The 16390-nt window shown below is 35.0% G+C and overlaps 1 protein-coding gene and 1 long non-coding RNA gene across 3 annotated transcripts; one reads left to right on the top strand and one right to left on the bottom strand.

Moving 5' to 3' along the window:
- Positions 1 to 803, bottom strand: LOC130465438 (uncharacterized). Its single transcript, XR_008925662.1, has 4 exons — positions 538 to 803; positions 413 to 445; positions 194 to 253; positions 1 to 61 (listed from the first exon to the last, which is right to left on the bottom strand). It is a non-coding gene; the product is annotated as an uncharacterized lncRNA (long non-coding RNA).
- LOC110778626 (uncharacterized) lies at positions 781 to 10085 on the top strand. Of its 2 annotated transcripts, none has more exons than XM_021983177.2 (10): positions 781 to 1237; positions 2471 to 2853; positions 3080 to 3139; positions 3739 to 3909; positions 4070 to 4255; positions 5070 to 5200; positions 6841 to 7009; positions 7136 to 7265; positions 7406 to 7664; positions 9694 to 10085. In XM_021983177.2, the coding sequence occupies exons 2-9, from the start codon at positions 2659 to 2661 to the stop codon at positions 7657 to 7659; spliced, it is 1296 nt and encodes a 431-aa protein (XP_021838869.2). In that variant the 5' UTR covers positions 781 to 1237; positions 2471 to 2658; the 3' UTR covers positions 7660 to 7664; positions 9694 to 10085. The 2 variants fall into 2 exon arrangements, with proteins under 2 accessions (XP_021838869.2, XP_021838868.2); XM_021983176.2 differs by lacking the exon at positions 9694 to 10085 and adding an exon at positions 8203 to 8591.
- The last annotated feature ends 6305 nt before the right edge of the window (positions 10086 to 16390 follow it).

Raw genomic sequence — 16390 nt, 5'->3', positions numbered from 1 at the left:
CCGGACTGTTTCTTTTTGCTTTTCAGTGCCAATTTCAGTCGTAATTTTGTATTTTCCAGTTCTGTAACCAAAAAAAATCTTAAGTTAGGGTTTGGTAAAATCATTAGGCAACGAAAATGAACATTATAATGAAATGGATTGAACATTAGTAAATTAAACCGAAATTTATTTATGAAAACTTAAAATTGCTTACTTCGTCGTGCCTTCTTGCTTTCAAGTGCCGATTTCTGGAGGATTAGTAGATTTTCCAGTACTATAACCAAAAAATTAGAAGTTAGGATTTGGTAAAATCATAAGCCAAAAAAGTAAACAATATAATGAAAAAATTTGAAACATATTAAATTAAACAAAAAGTAAGTAATAAAATTAACAATCCAGCTGCATGTACGAAATCTGAACTGAAATTACATACGTTTGTTGTTTTTCCTGCGGACACTTTGTATTTCTGAAATAGAACAAAATTAAGCAAAATTAGGTTTCAAATTTAGTTCGGAAATAAAATCGAAGCAACATAATCACTTGTGATTACATACTTACTTTTGTGTTCTATGTGGATTTTCAAGTTTTTTCATGTCAATTTCATCTCGAACATCCTTTTTTCTCCTTTGTTTTCACCAAAAAGAAGGAACATGTTTTTCTTTTTGAATTTTTTATGCAAATTTAGTTTTTATAATGAAGATTAACAACAATTTGAAGAGAGAGAGAAAGTAAATCAAGGTAGTTGGAGGAAATTTAATGGCGGTTTTAGGAGAGAAAAACGATCGTGGTCGACGAGTGAGAGATAAACTTTTTGTGTGCAAATGAATTTGAACAGCTTTATGAATGGTTTTCTACTCAAGTGCTTTTTCTTTTTAATTTTTGTCTGCCGGTGTGCGCTCACGCGCGTCTCACTGTTCCCAAAACAACACTGCGCGTCGTTTTTGGGCGCGGGTATAGCAATTAGGGGGTATTTCCACCACCACCCCGGCTCCGTTCCTTTCTATTCCTCTCCTAGTCTCCTCGCCCACAGGCCACCACCACAGGCCCCCTTTTCCGCCACACCTTCCACCAATCGCTGGACTTTGACCTTCCTCCAATCCATGAACTTTGACCTTCCTCTAGAGGCGGCAGAAAAGGGCGATACATCGGACTCCTCAAATGTAGAATTTCCCAAACTTTTACAACGACCTTTAGGGTTTCTCTAACATCACTCCCACGACATACGTTCCTGCAAATCTGCAATCCTGCTGTGTCTAAAGTATAATTCTCTTTCTAATTTATTTTCTTATGCTAATTAATTTACATACATCAATTAAATTAATTGATTGTTGCTTCATTGATTATCATTTTCAGCTGCTATGTCTTTCAATTTCTTTGTTTTAATGTCATATGTTTTTCATTTTTAGTTATGTTTTGTTGATAATGTGTTAAATTCTAGGGTTCTTCTACAATGCTTCGTAATTTCTACATTTTTTGATGTTATGGATGGTTTATTTTATATGTGTTCAATTTATATCCCCTGCTTTCCCTCCATCCACGACGGTTTTGGTGCATTGGTTGTATTTCGGAATCGTATGGTTCTGGCCCTATACTTTTATCGAATTCATGCCAAAGTAGTAGTCAAGGATTACATTTGGTTGAATTAACTAGGCTTATTGGCTGTGGATATCCATGATTTCACTTTAGGATTTTGATCATATAGACTATATCCTTTTAAAAAGAGTTTCCTAACTCTGTTAGTTGTACATTTCCCGGAAAAGAAGTGAATTTACTTCGATATTATAATAGCATAGTTAAAAAAATTCAGAAGAATTTCTCTACTCTTGCGGTACTCACAGACTCTAGTCAAAAGCAATTAGATGGGTACACTGGCAGCGTAGACGACTAGACACCCTGTTATATCAAGGTTTTGATTTTCATATTTTGCTTGCACCATTTGGCTAGTTTAGTATTCAGGTTATTACTCATGATATGAAAGGTAGATACGTAGGGTGCTACTGAGTATTCTTTTTCATTTATGAACTTTGTTTATGGGGGGTTGAGGATGGAGGGAGAGGAATGATCAGAAAGTTAGTATATCTTCCTGACAGGGAGGTTTTCTTTCTCAAATAAAGTTTCTTACTCGGACTTCAACTTCAATTTCTTTAGCATCTTATAAATTTGAAGTCATTGCAGCATATTTGGATTTACTAATGCTAGTATTTACTGTAATAGTGTAATACATTGATAGCGTAGTTACGACACTAAGAAATTTCTCAAATTTAGCATAGTTATGAAATGATGTTATTCTCTTCTGTTCATTCTTGTACATGTATGTTTGATGATAGCTGGGTAACCACTATTAGGTGAACTCATCTGTGTTACTTCAACACCATTTTGTTGTGTAATACTATCTAAATTAAGTTCCAGACTTTTAGTAGTTTGGAAGTTGGATTGTACATGTCTGTTTATATATTATAGTTTGCTAAATGTTGCTTTGCTTTTGTATCAGCATACCAAAAGCGGGAACATTGTTTGTATAATGTAAAACATGTGCAACACCAGTTCCTTTTAACTAGTGTTTCGGAAATGGCTGTAGAAGCGAGTGATAGACCAAAACTCTTTGCTGGGAGTGTGTAATAAGCCTGAAACACACTCGGGCATCTGAGGGTTGCCTCCCTTCTTGGAGTTGAATTGTAAATGGCGGAGGAATTGAAAGTAGTGGAATTCATAAGGGAGCAAGTTCCGGATTGGGATGATGATGTCAAGGCTACTGCTCGATTTAAGGCTTTCAGCGGTCAAAGGTCTGACTGGGAGTCTCAATTTTTTTTTTGGAGAGACTTAATTATAAAGATTGCTCGTGAATTCGACCTTCTTTTTCTCTCCCCCTCTCAGGTACCCCTTCCTCATTTCTGTGGATTTTGCTCTCCTTTTCCTCATGCATTTTCTTTCCTTCCGTTGTTTGTATGTAATCTCCCTCTTCTTTACCAATTTCCCTTTATAATGTTTTTTTTCAATTATTTTCGTTAATTTTTTTTCACTTCATCAACTTAATCGTCCCCAACATAATTACTTCCGTGATACTAACCTCTTTTCTTTTCTTTTATTACATGGCTTATAGATGAAAAATTGCTGGTTTAATAGGGGAGGGTTGTCGCCTTTATGCCTCAATGATAGTCTGGTGAGTTTCATTGACCTGTTTCTGCTTATATAAATCATTAGCTTTACTTTCTTTGGTACTTTTAAGTGCGGATCATGAAAGTAATTCAAAGGTCAACTAGTTCCAAGCAGAGATGTAGTTAAGCAAGCGCCTCCATTATCAATTTCTTTTCATGACTATTTGGCTGTGGTGGAATCTAAAAAGTGAATTTTCCTCGTTGAAACATTTCTTAGAACTCCATTGAATGTTCAATCTTCTTCATGAAAACATACAATGTTCAATGTTAATGATTTCATTAATTCAAGTGCTATCCCAACTCAATCAAGTGCTAGCGTAACTCTTACAGAGACTCCAATCACAAGAGCCCTAGCCAAGGCCAGTTCTCTCTTCTTTGCTAGCTTGGCCCCTCAATATTCTTGATGTTACCCAAACTTTTACTGCCTCCGGCCAGATAAAAGTAATCTCTTATACGAAGTACTATTTTGTGTGTTTGAAAAATTGTCCAATTTCTTAAATCAGAAATATGTTTTTCTAATTGCAATAAAGTTTTGGCCTTCTTTTTTATTTTTTAAACATCGCTGGCATAACATGATTACATCATTTTTGTTTGAATTATCCAGCTAGAAATGTACAAAGCTGGTAATGTTTTGCGGGTGACTGATTTTGGAGATCCAACAAGTGGACGGCTGTCTCAGCTTCTGAAAAAGTTAATTCATTTCTCCATTGTCTTTAGACCATCAACTTCAAATGATATTCTCAATGATCGTCTCATTCTTCGAGTGATGCTGGAGGTCTGTATGTCTCTCTACTATCTCATAGGTTTATTGTCTTGCTTCTTCAGTTAAGATTTCCATGAACCTTATAGCCAATTAAAATGTTATAATATTTCTTATGCTAGTATTTATCTGGGCTGTGGAACTAATAATGTTTCTGGAACCGTTTTGATCTTAGGAAAAATCCGCCGATGTCATAAAAGCATTATCAGAAACACACTGGACATCTTCCTGTATCATAACAATGAGGAAGTTTGAAAGTTTGTTTAGAGAACACAACGAAGCATATGCAGTGTTGTGTTACTTGTCAGGATATGGGAAAGCAAGATATATATCAGTCAAAAGAAAAGAAGAGCTGATAGAGGTATGTTCTCAAAATTTCTCACATGTATCTCAAACTTTTGCTGAACACTTTAAATTTTTATTTTCTATTCCCATCTTTGACCTAGTTAGATTATTGGTAGTTGATATTATCACGAGTAATAGGCCTGATTACTTTTGCTGAACACTTTTAATTTTTTTTATTATCTATTCCAAGCTTTGACTTAGCTAGTGGCTTTTGCAGTAAGAATTATTGGTAGTCGATATTATCATGAGTGATAGGCCTGATAGCTATTACACCTTCAAGGGAAAAGTTTCAGTGAGGCATTGGGTTATTGAACAAAATCAACTACCTTCTTGAGTAATGGTTATTACTAAAGTACTATATCATAGTTGAGTTTTGGGAAATCGTTTCTTTGACGAAGGGGTTGTGAGACAAGGGGAGGTATGTCTGTATGTGTTGAAAGCTTTGGTTATCTTTTCTTTTTCCTTCCTTGGGGTTTTATATCTGGGAAATAAGCTGTATTTGTTAAGACGTGAACATCTTTTGTAATTGCAATTTGACCTTTCCAGTAGTCACAGAAAAAGGAGTTAAGCCAAGTTTGTAGTAAACCTTGTCTGTCATAAGTAGAAATGTCTGGGTAGGTCTTTGACTCGCTAAGGTAAATTTCACTTAAGGGTTAAGTTTCCTTGTTAGAATTTCTTTTAGAGTGCTTTAAGCTCCAACACCAAGGATCATGAACCTGTTAATCTGTTACTCAAAATCATTTAACTTTGCATTGGTAAATGTTTTTTTCTTGTGTTTCTGTTGATTTACATTTTAGAAAGTGTAACTGATGTGCTAATGCCTGTTGCAGGGTGTCAAAGTGTCTCTCTCTTCTGCTGCTGCGCCTATTCTTCCAAGTACAGATTCGGCTATTTTGCAACTGGTTTGGACTCTAGAAGAGCTTCAGAAACAACTTCTTGTCATTGACGAGCAATATAAAAGGTGTTACTTTTAATTACAGTCTGTCTGAACTTGATGAATTTCAGCTTGTTGTGCTAGCCTGTTATGGATGTGAGTTGTCATCCATCAGCTTATCTTGAATGGATCGTTACCAAGGGCAAGTCATCTCAGTACTTTTTTTTTGGCATATTACTAATATCTATACTGTTTAATGGGTTTTTTCTTAACAAGTAATCGAGGTTTCATGTCTATGCTTGCTTTGATATTCCTGACTATATCTTGTGAATGCGATTCATTTCAAGTTTTTCTTTTTGTTAGAGTTTTTGTCTTGGCTTAAAATATTAGAAGGTTATCCTTTATCTTTGTTTTGCTGAATAATTTGCTGATATTTTTTTTAATTAATTTTGATGTTTTGAGATGATTAGCCCTATTCTCTCTTATGCTTCAAAATGACTGGCTTTTCCTTTGTGGTTCCGTACTATTGTCATAATTTTTGCAATTTTTTTATGTAGATCTATTTATCTATGATTTCCGCAGGCGTTGCCTTTTACTTTTTCATATTCTCTATTATTGTCATAATTTTAAAAGCTCCTGCAACTTTTCCACTCATGAGTTTGTTTCGGGAGAGAGAATCGGGTACCCAGTTTAGGATGATCATTCTAAAGCTTGAAATCAAATAAAGGGAACTTAGAATATCATTTACCCCTGTTTGTGGAGAAAGAAAAGGAAATAAAGGAGGGAGTGGAGGTTGATTTCATAAGAACAATTTAGGGGCCATTGGTCACTTCAAGGATGGAAATTAAATCAAGGAAATTAGGAGAGTTAGAGAATGGAATTAACTAAGGGATCATCCGTGTACTTGTTTAACCCCGAAAGGGCAACAACTTGTCAACCAACAAAGGAAAATCAAATTCAGGGTACGGTCGAGATTTCCCCCCTAGTTTTTCAAGATCCATTTTGATGGTGAAGATGGAGATGTGCTTGGGATGACATTGGTGGAGAGTAAGGGTTGCTCACGATGTAGATATACATTGGCTGATAGAAGAGAAAATGGAGACATGAGGTGATAATTAATACTACTAGATATATTTAGATAATTGTATTTAAGCCAGGGATGTTACCTCTAGCGATACGTGAAGATGCTGGGTGTTGGGCGAGGTGTTACCGATAATGGTTATAGCCCTTATGGGAGTAGGGCAGTGAAAGTGGAGCCATGAATATGATTAGGATCCCCCCCCCACCCCCCCCCCCCCCCCCCCTCCCACCCCCACCCACCCACCACCCCCAATTACATTAAGGTAAAGGGAGCTTAGGAAAAAGCGAAACTCATGGAGAAGGAGTTAAGTTTTTTAATTTTTCCTAACAATGAATTAACTTCAGGTTGAAATGTACATAAATAATGTTGCACCAGAAATGATTTGTTTAAGCTATAGTTGTAATCTGTACCAAAAAGAGTGAAATAATGTGTACAAGTAATAGGAATTCAAGCATCTTAGTTAGTTCTCTTAGCATTGAAACCAAAATGGATGTAGCTTTATGATTTTGGACTGAAGAGAATGGTCATTTTACTCATTTCTCTAAGCCTTGGTTCATCTCTTAGTTTTTATTAATGGCCCTTATCAAATGCATTCTTTTTTCAGACCACACTTACATTTAAGCTATTCAGTGATTTTCATTTACAGATTGAGAATATCTGCTTTAGCTGCATTGAAATCTGGAGACAAGAAATTGGCTCTACGGAATGCAAGGCAATTGAAGTTGGCTTCTGAGAGTAGAGAAAAGCTCACATCACTCTTCAATCGAGTGGAGGAAGTACTCCGTGCTATTACAGACGCCGAATCTGCAAAGAAGGTCCTTTGTTTAAAAAATAAGACTCTCTACAATTAAAAAAAACTGTGATATTAGTTTTTTCAGCCTCTTTCAAGGGAGAGGATTGTCTTTTTCAGTTGAATGAGTGTAGTGTGTCTTGTATGTCAGGTATCTGAAGCTATCCAACTTGGTGCTTTGGCTCTCAAGGAAAATAGAACGGATGTTGAAAAGGTTCAAATGTGTCTGCAAGAACTTGATGAGTTTAGGGATTCACAAGAAATCATCCACAATGCCCTAGGTGAGTGGATCGCTTGACTGTCTTTGGAAATTTAATATCACCCTTATAATGGTCTCTATAAGTAACTATGCGATGTTGTGTAAATTATTTTGACTCTGTCAATCATGCGGATAACTTGTAGTTTTTGTCTTTTGTTTCAGAATCAACATCATATACAGCTATGGAGGATGAAGATATTGAAGAGGAACTAAAGAGGCTTGACTCGCAAATCAGAGATGAAAACCTCATGGTTTCGGCACTTAAATCCAAGGATGATGCAATAAGAAATGCAGGGGCTTCAGTCACTCCAGATTCTTTGTGTGCTGCCATTGTAGATCTTAAGCTCGAAAGCGAGACTCAAGAAACTACTCAGGGTCCAGGAAACCGCACAAGTCTTGAGCTTGAAGCTGCATAGCCAAGGTATGTGAAGGCTGAATATGTGTCTCTTGATGTGAATTCAAGTATTTTAGTCGTTGTATAAAGTGTGAAGTTGGAGGAGAAACAATAGGTCATTAGTTACGAAGTGTCATGTTCATTCATTCTAACCAAATAGCTACGGTAGGTCATTATGTGAATACGTTTATCTATATAATGCGATTGAGTGTGAATTTCGTTATTAAGACTGTATCTTTTTCCTTTTTGGTTACGTTAATAATGTCAAACTTCAAGTTTACAGCTACAAATTAACCACTAGATTTGCTGTCTTACTTGCGTGTTTCTTACAAGTCTTTGACAATCTCTTTACTTGTCTCCGTAGCTCAGTCTACTTCTAGTTCGGCGTCATGTTCACTTTCGAAAACATCACCCTCCTTATTTCTTCATTCTATAGTTAGTTTAATATGAACTATTTATTGATTTATCAGAAAAATTGTCCAACATTACCTTTGAAAACAATCGCTTCATTGAATGTACCTTTCATGAAGGTTAAGTTGCATGGTCATATCTTTTTTATTTTCAGTTGGCAAACAAATGTTAATTGAGGCCTTGTTGGTATTTGTCTCTCCCTTTACTACCGAGGGTGTTGCATGTTACTCGAGGGTGTTGCATGTTACTTGTTGCTTCTAAGACGGATTACTGATCAGAAGAGAAGGGCAGAAAAGTGACCATAAAACGACCTTGAGTAATCACATCGATTCAAACAAATAGTATTGGGGTTTTCTACATTGTATTGTTGTATTTCTTTGATTTCTACGTTGTATCCAGCATTTAAAATATTTCACAGGGCAGTATACCCTGTACTTGTAAAATATAGTTGATCTTATCCTTGTTAATCAAACGTTTAAAAACTATGTTCCTTTCTAAACAATATTTCCGTGGCTTTGCCGGAGCTGCTGCTGCTTCCTTCAATGTTGTTGTCATTGTTGATCTTGGTCTTATTGATTGTTTCTCTTCCAATCTATTTCTCTAATTGTATGAATCCAAGCCCAATTTACATTTGTTTTAATTGAGCCAATTAAAATGTAACATTTTTGTTATAGGAATTTGATTACCATTGATTTCTCATCTTGATGATACATAAAAGGTTTATTAAATATGCTTACAAAGTTAGAAAATTTATACTCCGTATTATGTAGCACTATATAATTTCATTTGAATCTTCACTTGACAAATCCAATTTGATTTTACTTAAAAGAAAACATTGCGTTTTATGATTAGTGTTGAAATAGATTTCGAAAATTAATCAAATAATTCAATCAAGTTTCTAGTTCGATTTGAGTAAGTAGTTTATTGATTTTTGTCTTTATTTGTTGAGAGGAATTATTGGAGAACGCTTGAGGAGGATTGAATTATAGAGTTAAGCGGGGATTGATGATTAAAATCTATAGTTCTTGAAGTCTATGTGTTGGTGATTGAAGGTACACATTGTCCAACCATCTTTGATTTTTGAAACTATAATTTGTGTTTTGGAGTATGATAAAGTATTGGCAATATTATGCATATATGTATCAGAAATTTCATGAAATGCTCCCGAGTTTTGCCTTAATTCACCAAACGCTCATCAAGTTTCAATAATTCATAAAATACCCCTCATAATTCGTACAAATACCCAAAGTACCCTTACTAATAAAGGGTCGTTAGTCCGCCATTAGCCAAGTTTCCAATTCACCCAAATGCCCATATTCTGAAACTTATTTCACCAAATGCCCATATTCTGAAACTTATTTCACCAAATGCCCTTATTCTAAAACTTATTTCACCTAATGCCCCAAACTTAAATATAGCTATTCTGATGTTCCTATGGCTAGTTTTTGTGTTTGAAAAGTAGCTGTTGGTCATGGTTGGCTATAAAAACCCCATTTGCTGATTGGTTCTTGTAATTTAGATGTTATTTTGATTTGCTTTGCTAGTTTCATAAGATTTGTGCCACGAGTCTTCTTTCAAAATCATCATCCACACCCAATGAGTCCACATATATTAGAGTACCTAACAAATTTTGTTATTGTGGTAGGAAATTTTCCATCTGAAGCTCCGATTCAACACCAAATCCACAAAGGTTGTACTATAAGTGTGATTCTTGCAACAGTCTGAGATGGTGCAAGCTAGGGAGTAGTTGAGCAAGGAAACATGGGGAAACAACACGAAGGACAATACGGGGGAAGCTTAGATGAAGGAGAAAGTATTGAAAACAGGGGAAACAGTAAGATGCAATAAGAATTGAAGCAACTGAAGAAGAAGCTAAAACAACAACAAAAAGTAGTCAAAGTTGTAATACAAGTGGGGATATTGATGCAATAAGAATTGAAGCAACCGGAGAATAAGCTAAAACAACAACAAAAAGTAGTCAAAGTTGTAATACAAGTGGGTATATTGATGTTTTGTAATAATTTTACTGTTTTTCGTCATGAAGTGAACACAAGTAATGAGAAACAAATTCACATTTCATAAATAATTGTTGTTGCATAATCTGCACAAAATACCAAAATGGGAAGCATTTATGTTTTTAGCTTCACTTACAAAACATCTTTGCACTAACTACATTTAATGTTGTTTTCTTCTTAATGAATATGTGCAAGATCAAAACAGATGTGCAAAAAACTACCCCAAAAGCATTAGCTTGTGGAACATTTCTCCACTCCAACATCCATTCCTACCACAATAACAAAATTTGTTAGGTATCCAAATATATGTGGACTCATTAGGTGTGGATGATGATTTTGAAAGAAAACTCATGACACAAATCTTATGAAATTAGCAAAGCAAAGCAAAATACCATCTAAATTACAAGAACCATTCAGCAAAAGGGTTTTTATAGCCAACCATGACCAACGACTACTTTTCAAACACAAAAACTAGCCGTTGGAACACCAGAATAGCTATATTTAGGTTTAGGGCATTTGGTGAAATAAGTTTCAGAATAGGGGCATTTGGTGAAATAAGTTTCAGAGTAGGGGCATTTGGGTGAATTGGAAACTTGGCTAACGGCGGACTAACGTCCCGGTATTAGAATTTTGAGGGGTATTTTATGAATTATTGAAACTTGATGGGCGTTTGGTGAATTATGGCAAAACTCGGGGACATTTCATGAAATTTCCGTATATGTATGTATGTTAGAATTGTGATTTGAATTGTGATTTGTGGCGCTTAATGAATCTCAATTGATTTAATAAAATGGTTTATGGATTTGATTTCTTATTTGTTGCGATGAATACTATTCAATTTGATTTGCAAAGAAGGAAACGTTTTGGAGTTTGAAATATTTATAAGAGAACTAAGAATGTGCGTTCTAGTTATTGAATATATCGAGAGTACTTTGGGTTGAATAATGGAAATAGATAATAACGAGGTTAATCATGAAGTATGTAAATGAGTTAAAAGGTCTAAGAAGAGGTGTGCACATAAGAAAATTATAAATGAGGATGGTAATGGTTAATTCAAGTGGAGGTTGAACCCAAGAGGTCATGAGGTTGCATCCAGTCTTAAATTGAGTCATTGTCTATTAACCACATGTTAATAATGAAGAAATTAAAATGATGGAACTAAGAAATTAAACTATGTTTACTTTGTTTTTGATTAAAAATAAATATTTTAAAAAGAAACATCCATGGTCACACCTATAGGAATCAAATGCAATGTAAGGATTAAGAGCATATAGTTAAAGATTTAAGCTTCACTTTTATATATTAATTAAAACTCAACTTTTATTCATCGAATCTCACCGTTCATTCATTTTCAAGTTTTTATTCATTTTCAAAATGTGGTAATGATCAATGACGTAGTTGGCTAGATGCAAACTTTATTTTTTTGTTCTGGTAATGATCAAATGATCATTTGGGAGTTACCAACCTTTGGATCTTTTCGTTTTTTTCCATTACAGTAATCAAATTAAAAAATGTAAAGGAGATTTCAAATCACACAAAGTCATATGTTAGTGTTTAAGTAGTTTTTGATTAAAAATTAATATTTTTAAAAGAAACACCCATGGTCACACCTTTAGTAATCAAATGAAATGTAACGATTAAGAGCATATAGTTAAAGATTTAAGCTTCACTTTTATATATTTAAAACTCTACTTTTGTTTATCGAAGCTCACCGTTTATTTATTTTCAAGTTTTATACTTTTTAGTTTTTATTCATTATGCTCACCGTTTATTCAATTTCAAGATTTTATTCATTTTCAAAACGTGATAATGACCAATGACGTAATTGGCTAGATGCAAACTTTTTTTTTGTTCTGGTTGTGAACAAGAGGTTATTTGAGAGTTACCAACCTTTGGATCTTTTTGTTTTCTTCCATCTATCTATACTAATATATTAAAAGGCGTTATGAAAAAAGTCTATGTGCCACGTAGTACTCTTCTCTTTGCGCCACATCATTCACTCATCAAGTGGTATGTCATGTCATGGACAACAAAAAATCAATACAATGAGATTTGAACTCCAGACCTCAAATGTGGATGACAACACTCATTACCATCTTAACCAACCACCAATTGTGTTTTATCTTTTCACATTAATTTATAAATAAATGGATAAACATAAAGAAACATGATGTCATAAAGTCTCATAAGCATCACTTATAAAAAATGTCTTGCATGGCTGTATATATCTAATTTGGTATTTACTAATTTGTAGCAGATAGTTCAACTAGAAAATTAATTATACAATTTGTAAGATGATCTAATTGAAAAATTATATGGTATGATAAATGACGTAATGCATGTGCGATGTGCCTGTGTAGTTGACGAATTTAATGTATCCTTTATGGTATACATGTCTTTTGCAAATATTGAGCTCTAATCTAAAATTTTAACTATTCAATGTATCAATCGGGGCATCGCCCGAGCCACACACTAGTTATAAAATCAAATTAAAAAATGTAAGATATTTCAAATCACACAAAGTCATATGTTAGTGTGTAGGTTGTTTTTGATTAAAAATAAACATTTTTAAAAGAAACACCCAACCCCTTGATATGCTCATATTTTATAGTGTTTTTACCCCCGTCCCTTAGTACTTTTTTATCTCAAATGAGCTATTCGGAGCGATTTTTAGTACTAATGTGCTCCTTGTAGTGTGTTTGTAGTTTCAGGTTCATCATTGTAGGAATTATCATATTTTTGTGCATTTCCTACTCATTTGAATCAATACAAGAGATTATGTACTTTCGAGAGCACAAACATTAAGTTGGAAAAGTTTTGAAGCAAAGCGAATAACGAAAGAAGTAGAAAATTGACTATAGTCCACTATTTTAATCATAACTCAAGTTCTACAACTCCAAATGAAGTAATTCCAATTGGGTTGGATTCTAGACTTCAATAGCTTTCCAACAAGTGGTCACTCGTCTAATTCCAACGAATAACAAAGGAGATATGGCGTTTTGAAGATTGAGGATCGTGCAGTTTCGACACGCGCCCGATTGGGCGGGCTTCGCCCGATCCGGATCGGGCGGTCATTCTGGGCGCTGTTCTAGGCATTTCGCAAAATTCCGCCCGATCGGGCTGACTATCGAGCAGTTCGCCCGATCGGGCGACGCCAACCCCAAATGCTTTTTCGCGTTTTTTCTTTCCGGTTTTTGGCTTGTATTTTGGGCAAACTATAAATACTAGCCCTTTTATTTTTAGTAGACATCTTATTTTCTAGTATTAGACCCTTAGTTTATTTTCTTTTAATCTAGTTTTCTCTCAAATTTGTTCCAAGCACTTATTTTTAGTTTCAATCAAAGCTCCAATTTTTAGTTCATCCTTTTGTTCTACATTTAGGTATTGCTTTCTATTTTGCTTTATTAATTACTTTTGATCATGTTTTCCATTATGTTGATTACTTTGTTATTTGTTATTATGCTTGAGTAATTTATTTTCTAGGGTTTGGGGATCCTTGAATAACATGAAGGGATATTGAATAATTGTGATTGTTGGCATTGTAATTAATTCCTATTGATTGGTTTATTTCACTATACAATTAGATTTGCGCAGGTTTAATTGTGGTAGTTATGCAATATCAAATTAAGATTCGAGAGATGCAATTTGATGTTTAGGCTTGTGTCAATAGGTGGAATTAGAGTTAATACGTAGCGAGAGCCCGTTAATTCTAAGTCTATGATTAGTATCGACTTGAGAGAGCATGCTAGTCTAATTAATTACTTTGTTGATTATCGTGATTGTTTATTATCCTGGATTGTGATTTGTTGGCGAACCTATACCCTAGATTCCTTAATATCTTGATTCTTAATTGTTTAATTATCGTAGTAGTCTTAGCAAACCATCAAACCAACTCTTGTTCCCAATAGTCTAGTCTGATTGATTAATAATAGAAAGAACACTGTTTCCCTGTGGATTCGACCCTGACTTCCCTTGCTACCTAGCTAGTGGACTTAGGTTATTTTTGATTAGGTGATACGACTTTAAGCCTGTCAAATTTTGGCGCCGTTGCCGGGGAAACGGTTTAATTTTCTGCTATTAATTTTATGATCTAGATTATTTTCTTGAGTCTCATAGAACTTCCAGTTCTTTGAGACCATGTATATATTTTATTTTCTTTAGTTTATTTTTTTAATTTTTTTTTCAACTTTTATTATTTTATATTATATATATTTTTTTTCCCTGTAAAAATGGATTATTATTCTTTCCCTCAATTCGTAAATGAGCCTTTTTGGGTGTATTTCGATAGGCTAAATGATTTTATTGGTTACCACAATTTTAATCTTTGGGATTCTTGTGGTTTTGCTTATGGTGGTTTAAATGAGTATACAAGGAATGTGATAGAAAGTAGATTTAATGGTGATTTTCGAGCCTTGTCTTTGGATGATATGTGGGGTTACTATATGTGGTTTGCAAGGGATTTGTATGAGCGTGAAATGGCCATTCATGTTACATGTGCTAATCCAAATTATGAGCATAATCTACATGTTTCTACCCCCTCTCCCTTGAATGCTTGTTATAATGAGGTACATTCTAATGTTTATGATAATCATGTCTATTCTAATGATTTATCTAACCCTTTCATGGATATCAATGCTTTGCCTCATGATTCCACAGTTGCTTCTCCCGTGTATTATTGTGAACCCTTGCCCAATCCTGTTCAACCCGAATCAGAAAGCAGAGATAGCTTCTTAGAGGAATTAAGAAGATTAAACTCTGAGATTGAGATTCAGTGTACTAGATCTCAAGAGGCTACTAATGAGATTATTAAAGCTAGTAAGGCAACTCTTGAGAGATTTAGAAAAGTTCAAAAAATTATTGAAAATAATGATTCGAGTTGTGTTGGGGATGGGGGTCAACTGAGTGAACCCATAGGCAACCAAAAGTGGGAGGAACTTATAACAGAGGTTGAGGATGAGTTGGAGGATGATGATGTGACTGTTAGATCAATGGATGAAGGATTTGATGAAACTGAAAAGCCATATGTTATAGAGGAAGTTGAAGTTGATAAAACCCTTGTTGTTGTGTCAACCCCTACCCCTCATATTCCAAGTCCAAGAAGGGTTATTCTTAGCCCCGTTTACACCGTCTCAGTCCCCTTCTCTTTCCCCATAAAACCTTTGCTTGAGGATCTTCCTCCTCGCCACGAAAATCAAAAGCCCAATGACCCAATAGAGTATGTTCCTCTTTGTGAATCTTTTGCAGGTACTTATAGTACTTACAAAGAAGAGGTGGATGCTTTGCAGAGAGCTCTATATGGTGAAGAGCCTGTCCACCATGAATTCCAAAACACAGAGAGAGTTATTTCATTGATCATTGAGGTTGAAGAATCAATAGTCCGCAAAAACAACTTCCATAAGGAGAGTATGCCTACTTTCTCTTTTCCTTCCTTTTCTTATTCTTCTTTTATTATTGTTTTTTCTTTTTGTTTTTCTTCCTTTAGGCATCCTACTCCTTACTGGCATAGAGCTCATTCGGACTTTATGCAAATATTGTTGTTGATTATCGTGCATGTCTTGTTGCACGAAAGATGTGCGAGTGCGCATGATAAGCTTCTACGCTCGTTGGTTGGTTATTTACTAACCAATCGCTTTGCGGGAGGCACATAAGAGTTGGAGCCGAAGGGGTTCAATGAAGATTGAGACCCTTGATCTCCACTCTTTCAAGCACTAAGGACATTGCTGAGTTTGGCTTGGGAGAGGTATGTGTTATTGCTTTCTAGAGTAGTTTATCGCTTTTGAAATTTAAAAAAAAAAGGAACAAAAATACGTTCCGATGAATACAATATCATGCTTCCCTGTGCCCCTTGATTGAAATGTGTTGATTCTTGGTTTTTGATGACGAGCATTGTTGATATGTTGGCCATGATTTAATATTCGACTATTTTGGTGCCTTTGCATGAGTCAACTTTGACCAACTATTTGTGAACTTGGTGCTTGGCTAGTTGATTTGGTTAGAAATGTGTGATAGCTTCCTGGTGTGTCATTGATTTTGAGTATTGGTTTGCAACTGTTAGTAATATTTTATGACTCGTATACATGCACATTAAGGAGGACGAAGGCGTTTCTCTATTTAGGTAGCCTTCAGATGAAATTAGATACATTTGTTCCCTCTTTTCTGCCCATGTTGTTGCTTGTGCCCCTTTATTCGGTGACTAGCCATATTACAAGCCCATGAAATCCCCATTGGTTACTAGTCCCAAGCCTAGCTTGGGGGAGCTAATAGTAAGTGAGGTGAGGGAGTTGTAGTGTGTTACATTTTGAGCACAAATTGGGTGTTGAAAAAAGG

Source organism: Spinacia oleracea, chromosome 1 (genome assembly GCF_020520425.1).
Source record: "Spinacia oleracea cultivar Varoflay chromosome 1, BTI_SOV_V1, whole genome shotgun sequence".
NCBI lineage: Eukaryota > Viridiplantae > Streptophyta > Magnoliopsida > Caryophyllales > Amaranthaceae > Spinacia > Spinacia oleracea.
Note: the sequence above shows the minus strand (reverse complement) of the source record. Positions and strands in the feature narration are given on the sequence as shown.